A 7,915-nucleotide genomic window follows, 5' to 3' on the forward strand; every position below is an offset into this window, starting at 1 on the left:
CACAACCCTATTTGTGGTATATACTTAGCTTTACACCTAAATCTTTACACAACCCTATATGTGGTATATACTTAGCTTTACACCTAAATCTTTACACAACCCTATATGTGGTATATACTTAGCTTTACACCTAAATCTTTACACAACCCTATATGTGGTATATACTTAGCTTTACACCTAAATCTTTACACAACCCTATATGTGGTATATACTTAGCTTTACACCTAAATCTTTACACAACCCAATATGTGGTATATTAAGGAAATTTCACTGATTTATTTAGCTGAGTTATGATATCTATAAACATCTATTAATGCTAGTAACAATCAGACAAACAAGAAAAGAAAGCCGAAATCAACATGGTGCAAAATTGCCATAATTCAAGAGTTGGAAATTCTGTATCAAATGGACAAATGGGACACCCTAAGCCAATTAATCAGTGATAAACAAAGCGAGAGCAGTGTTAGCAGTAAGTGATTACCATATCCGGTCCTCCACCAGTTGACGAGGATGTAGACAGAGATGAGTATTGCTCCAAGGGGATCCACATACTTCACGTTGTCCTCTGACACCACGGATATGAACTCACGGGAACCTGCAAATACACAAGCACTGATATTAACTCACAGGAGCCTGCAAATACACAAGTACCAATATGAACTCACAGGAACCTACAAATACACAAACCCCACTATGAACTCACGGGAACATGAAAAACACAAGCACCGCTATGAACTCACAGGAGCCTGCAAATACACAAGCACCGCTATGAACTCACGGGAATCTACAAATACACAAGCCCCGCTATGAACTCACAGGAGCCTGCAAATACACAAGCACCGCTATGAACTCACGGGAATCTACAAATACACAAGCACCGCTATGAAATCACGGCAACCTACAAATACACAAGCACCGCTATGAACTCGCGGCAACCTACAAATACACAAGCACCTCTATGAACTCACTGGAACCTGCAAATACACAAGAACCGCTATGAACTCATGGGAACCTGCAAATACACAAACACCGCTATGAACTCACGAGAACCTACAAATACACAAGCACTGCTATGAACTCACTGGAACCTGCAAATACACAAGCAGCGCTATGAACTCACAGGAACCTGCAAATACACAAGCACCACTATGAACTCACAGGAACCTGCAAATACACAAGAACCGCTATGAACTAACGGGAACCTGCAAATACACAAGAACCACTATGAACTCAAGGGAACCTGCAAATACACAAGCACACAGGAAACAATATACAATGTACTGTTTGTTTGTTAGTTTTGACGCTTTGCCATTTTCAATAGTATCTCAGTAACATCACAGTAATCTGATTATACACAAGAGATGTTTGTCAAACATTAATGCCCCACCCCCACCCAAACATGCATTACTTATTAATGATGTCAGTAAGCAATTAAAATTCATTTATTGTTTAGTAAATCCTCTGGAACAAGTTTTTTTGAACTCTTGACCTCAAAATTAATAGACATCTTTCTCTCATCCCAATTAACCATTATACATTTGAATGTTTTTGTCATACATGTGGAAATAAATGGTCTACCGACTGGCCGACATAAAGACAGGTTACAAACCAATGAATGCCAACTTAATCGATAGGGGGCATTATAATTTGTATAATGTACCAAATTACCTAAATCCAGAAACGAACATGCTGTTTTATTGCTGAATTCGACATTCGATCTTTAAGTGTGACGTCTGAGGAAAGGAGAGTGGTGATACACATGATTTTCAAATAATGGTGGTCATTTCAGTATATTTTTTTTATTGCATGAGGTTTCATGACAAAGTTTCATTCTGGACAAGCTGTCTTATGGCCTCAATTGACCTTTGAACTAAAAGAGTGACCTTGACCTTTAAGGTAGGAAAACAAAAGCTACACTCTACATGGTTTACATCTAGTGCCAGTTACTTTAATTAATCAATCAATTATCCGCAAAGATATGGCTGAGATTGGAATTTTTGGACAGACATCCGGAGAGCACGACACACAAATAGACAGTTTAACTGCTAAATGCTGCCTTATTCAGGGATTTAGTACAGTTGAAAAATGACAGGTTCATATTTCAAAGGAAAATAAATGCACATGAGTACATAATCCAATAAATTACCTTAACGACCTTGGACAAAAAACTGTTCGTAGTCAATATCAAACAGGAATTGTTGATGTTTAGGTACTGTTAATATACCAAAGTATCCGCAGATGACAGCCACAATGTTTGAGAGGACATCGTTGCGATGGTCCTGTGCCAGGGCGCGTATGGAGCTACTTCCTCTGCCCAGGCAGAAACACAGCAGGAACAGCACCAGCTTGGAGGCTGAAACACACAAACACTGCATCCTACCATCTTGACAGGTGAATGCCAGCACACTGTATTCCACCATCATGACATGCCAAAGCCACAGCATGGAAGAGACTAAATTGAACCTCGTCCTAGGAAAATTGGGTTTAATGCACGTGCTTAAAGACCGAAACCATTTTTGAACAAAAATCTGACCAAGTTTCATAAAGATTGAACTACAAATGTGACTTATAGAGTGTTAACAAGTTTTTACTATAGCCACATAAGGAAAAATTCCCTGCCCACTGGCAGCAATGTTTTTCAGCCAACCAGAACCATTTCCTAACTCGTCTAAGATATGATTGGGATAAATCTTCTGACCAAGTTTTATGAACATCTGACAATAAATGTGGCCTCTCGAGTTTTAACAAGAAACTGTCGGAGACAGGTGATGCTCCCCAAAGTGATTTTTTTCACAATATTGCACTATATATTCAGATAAAAGGAAATGTCTAGTAGTTTGGGGGACAAGAATTGCATTATATGTACAGTTCATGGGAAATTTCAAAGGGCCATAACTCTTTGAAAAATCATCCGACCAGAACCGGCTGATAATATGCACATCTCCTCTTGGTAGTTAAGCTTTCCATAAAGTTTAATTGAATTCCGGTCATTAATTGCTGAGAAATAGCCCGAACAAAAATTTGCACGGACGGACACACGCACAGACAGACTAAGCGGCGCCTATATGCTCCCCCCAAAAAAATTTGGGGGAGCATAAAAAGGTTTTACTTTAGCCATATAAGGAAAAATTCCCCGCCCCCTGGTGGCCATGTTTTTGAAGCAACCAAAACCATTTTCGACCTCTTCCAAGATATCATTGGGACAAATCTTCTGACCAAGTTTCATGATGATCGGACAATAATGTGGCCTCTAGTGTGTCAACAAGGCAAATGTTGACGCAGCACAATGCATGACAGATAAAAGGCAATCACAAAAGCTCACCATGAGCACATTGTGCTCAGGTGAGCTAATAAACAGAACTTAAACAGCTTGTGATATCAGTATATGTGATATCAGGTTATCAGTATTTCAGTCTCAATAATAAACTTTTTCATTACTTACATATCTGAACTTTTTTCTATACAAATATTAAAACTGCACCGAAGAAATTATGTAAGTAACCAAAGTTTGTATTTGTAGTTGAAGTAAATGATGTTTTATAAAATATTAATTGCCCAAAAAGTAAAATCAACCATGTCTGTGATAGCGGCAACCATAAAATCTAATGAACATCTCACAAACCTTAATTAATTCCAAATGAGGTCAAAGTCAAGATGAAATTTATGAAAAAGACTGGATTGAGGTTGACCGTACGCTATCATTGTATCCAAGTAATGTTTTGAGTGTGGTGCTGCCCCCACATCAAGATGCCAGAGACAAGACAAGATCCAACATTATCATTTTATACATGGACTAAACCTTCTGAGATACTGTGTGTCCATATAAACCCTCCCCAAAATTAAAATCACGTACCGACTGTGCCTGAGGCAATGAGGATGGTGGGCAAGTCCATGGTGGGAAGACTTCCCTTCCCTCGTGCAAACTCGGCTATGATCTGTATGGACTCCACTATCAGCTGGAATGATGCTAGCGACATGATCACAGACAGTATCACAATGGCTATGGGCTCCAACCGCGACCGACCTGGTAACCAAACACACCACATTGACATTAGAGACATGATATTTGACTTGACATGTCAATTAATATGTGCTGTCTTTTTAATGCTTGCATCTATAACTGTTTCCGCAGGTACAGATAAAATGTAGTATATAAGGGATCAATGGATGCTCCTATGGATAATTTGCTTGATAAGTTAACAATTTCAATTTGAGTTGAATAATCACTAAACTGGACTAACAATGGGGAAAATATGTTCCCCACAGTTGGGACGTATAATCAATACAATACAAAAAAGTATGCTCCCCTTTAACATTAATCTTTTTATTTCTAGATATTAGTATGAAATCACTTACATAAGCAAAACAATTGAAAAACAAACAAAAACAAAACAAGATGACTATTGTGTAATAAACAGCAATGCACATGTGATTGCAAACATCCCTACTACATACCGCCAGGGTACACGTATATATTTCTGTTCTTGATTGCCTTGGAGGTCCACCAGATGATAATCCCTGACAGCAGGTCCACCACCGAGTCCACCAGACTGGAGATGATGGAAATGGAGCCACTGAGAGCCACTGCCACCACCTTCACAACCATCAGCACCTGGAGGATATAGGGGAACATGGCAGTACATAATGTAGGGGGAGACATGGCAGTATATAACATCGTGGAAAATGACAGTATATAATGTAGGGGAACATGCAGTATACAACATAGGGGAGACATTGCAGTTAAAGTCACTATCACGCTCACCAATACATACGGCTTCTGTATTATGCTATATAAAAACATTTGACAACAAGTAGTACCATACAATGGTTAATTACAATAGGAAGACCCTAAAAACAAGTAACATTGATGTAAAAACGTTATATTACAAGCATTCAGCAAGTTTTAAGCATCTAAATATCTAAATATCGTTCCACGATGTAATCTACTTTTGCTTTCTAGTCAGGATCGGATTCATTCGGGTTGCGTTCATTTGCATAATTTATACAAGCCATTTTCGCATTGGTTATGTTTCAGTTACCCAGAATTCATTTTGATTTCACAGAATGATAATTCATGAAAGCTACGTCATGCTTCCGACGCTTACCGTATCCAATCTCGTGTTCGCCCGTAAATGTTGGGATATATCACGGGAGATATAAATGGAATTATGTGGGGCCACAAAAAAATAAAAACGAGCATTTTGTATCTTGTTAAATCAATTCTACCAGACAACATCTAACTTTGAAATTTTGCATTTTGCTAAAAGGAACATTGATTTTTGTATGGGTTAGCTTTATTTAACAAAATATTCGATATTTTTTTAGCGTGATTGTTACTTTAATAACATAGTGGGACATGGCAGTTAATAAGAAAGTGGGGAGGGGGGCATTTCCATACATAACAAAGGAAAACATGGCAGTACATAACAAAGGGGAACATGATAGTAAATAATATAGGGGGGGGGGGGGACATTGCATTACATAACAGAGGGGGACATGGAAGTATTTAACATAGCTAGGGGATTATGGTAGTACACAACATAGGGAAACATGGCCGTAAATAGCATAAGATGGACATGGCAATTCCTAACATAGTAGGGTTATGGCTGTATATTACATAGGGGGACATGGCAGTATATAGCGAAGGCGGGACATGACAGTACATAATATAGGAGGGACACGGCAGTGTAAGACATAGGGGGTGGGGAGAAGGCAGTATATAAAATAGAGGGGCATGGCAGTGTAGGAAATAGGGGGAACATTGCATTTCAGGATATAGGGGGACATGGCAGTGTAGAAAATAGGAGGGCATGGCAGTAAATATTTTTGGGGGAATGGCAGTGAAGGAGATATGGAGGACATGAAAATACATTACATGGCAATAAAGAAAATAGTGAAAACATGGTAGAAAATAAAAGGAGGTTTATGGTAGTAAATAACATAGAGGAACATGGCAGTAAATAACAAAGGGGAACATGGCAGTAAATAACATAGGGAGGACACTGCAGTAAATAACGTAGGAGTGGCATGGTAGTAAATAACATAAGGGGGGTGGCTTGTCAGTGTACAACATTGATGGGGCATGGTAATGCTGAAAATTTAGGGGATGGACTTGTTAGTTCAGAATAAAGGGGGAGATAGCCGTGCAGAACAATTATTTTTTCACTGATATGACAATCACCAAGATTGTATGAGAATCGTTGATTATTTAGATAATATTAATTTTGTTCAGAACGAAGCCATTTTCAAATGAATCAGGTTACACATGCACAAACCAGAGGTCCTGCGAGAAAGGTTACATGATGTTAGTTAAACAATAACCTCTTATGGTTAGGTGCAAGATGCATATACTTTATGAAGTACAATTTAAATATGTTTTGGTAGAAAATTAGATGAATATAATTATGTAACAAATAAGATCAAATAAGAGCTTTTTACGGCACTTGTTTTTAGTATGATATCAATCCTCATATATTTTGTCCCATCTATTCTGCAGGTTGCCTTGGCGTAGTGAATATGGTGTGCCCCTAGTGATCCAAAGGTCACAGAATAGATTCACACTGTGGAAGAGTTCTTTACATCTCTTCACAATGACACCAAGTACTGGTTTTGCCCAGGAAATTAACTAAAGAGCGTTTCAATAAACCTTCAGCTTTTGATGCAATCTAGGTAAAATAAATAGGTAAAAGAAAGGTATTCATGGCCCTTTCTTTCAAATCATGGAAAGTGATGTATTGAATCACAGCTTGGTCATGGAAAAAGCTCAAATCAAATAATGCATATTTTACATTGTAGCATTGAGGAGTTTATTTGCCGTTGTTTAACCATCAGCAAAGAATTAACCAACAAGAGATGTGTTTGTCAGTAACACAATGCCCCCTATTGGGCTTCTTTGAAGCCATATATTTGAACTTTGAACTTGAAGGATGACCTTGACTTTTCACCACTCAAAATGTGCAGCTCAATGAGATACACATGCATGCCAAATATCAAGTTGCTATCTTCAATATTGCAAAATTTATGACCAAGGTTAAAGTTTGGACGCTGATTTGAAGCCATATATTTGACCCTGAAGGATGACCTTGACCTTTCACCACTCAAAATGTGCAGCTCCATGAAATACACATGCATGCCAAATATAAAGTTGCTATCTTCAATATTGCAAAAGTTATTCATTATTGCAAAAGTTTAAACAAGGTTAAAGTTTTCCACAGAATGACAGACAGACAGGCCTAAAACAATATACCCCTGATCATTCGATCTGGGGGCATACACAAATTTAAAGACCGATTTTGACTGGAAGAATTGAGGAACGAAAGCCAATCACATTTCTTTTAACAAAAATACTACTTGTGCAATCTGCAAAGATTGCTGCCACTGTTATATGCAGATGGGTTTCAAAATCTGATTTTTCTGGCCGCTTATGAAATATGCCACAGAATCAGACTAAACCCCACACTCAATGCAATCTTTTTACGAATTTACAAGCATCACAAAAATGAACCCTAGGTAAATGGGATCCATGCAGAAAAAACCACTGCCCTGGACTGTAGAACATGGGGTAGGGGGTGGAAGGGGGATTGCAGTGAAGAAGGGAGAACATGACAGCGCAAAACATTCATGGTCGGGGATGTTAATAGCACATAGGGGGACATGGCAGAATAGAACATTGGGAAGGCATGTCAGAGTTGAAAATATGATTACACATGGCAGTGTAGAACATAAAAGGGACAACGCACATCAGAACACAGAGGAGGGCAATGGTAGTATTATAGGGGGGAAATTACAGTGCAGGAAAGGTGCTTAAATTTGGGAGAAACAAATTAGTGTTTTTATACTTTGAACATGTCAAGTGAAGAACAAAAGAACATGGCAAAACAAAGGGGAAGGGGTGGGGGCAGGACATTGAAATCAA

At 38.5% G+C, this 7,915-nt stretch overlaps 1 protein-coding gene across 4 annotated transcripts in view; it reads right to left on the minus strand.

Moving 5' to 3' along the window:
• The window catches only part of LOC127830957 (uncharacterized), a 40,748-nt gene that overhangs the window by 8,273 nt on the left and 24,560 nt on the right, over nucleotides 1-7,915 (minus strand). For all 4 annotated transcript variants that reach the window (XM_052355908.1, XM_052355904.1, XM_052355906.1 and 1 more), the window contains exons 6-9: nucleotides 4,456-4,612; nucleotides 3,854-4,024; nucleotides 2,225-2,353; nucleotides 482-595 (exon numbers count right to left, since the gene is read on the minus strand). In XM_052355908.1, coding sequence (XP_052211868.1) covers nucleotides 482-595; nucleotides 2,225-2,353; nucleotides 3,854-4,024; nucleotides 4,456-4,612 — 571 coding nt within the window. The remainder of the gene's footprint in view (nucleotides 1-481; nucleotides 596-2,224; nucleotides 2,354-3,853; nucleotides 4,025-4,455; nucleotides 4,613-7,915) is intronic.

Source organism: Dreissena polymorpha, chromosome 5 (genome assembly GCF_020536995.1).
Source record: "Dreissena polymorpha isolate Duluth1 chromosome 5, UMN_Dpol_1.0, whole genome shotgun sequence".
In the NCBI taxonomy this organism is placed as follows: domain Eukaryota; kingdom Metazoa; phylum Mollusca; class Bivalvia; order Myida; family Dreissenidae; genus Dreissena; species Dreissena polymorpha.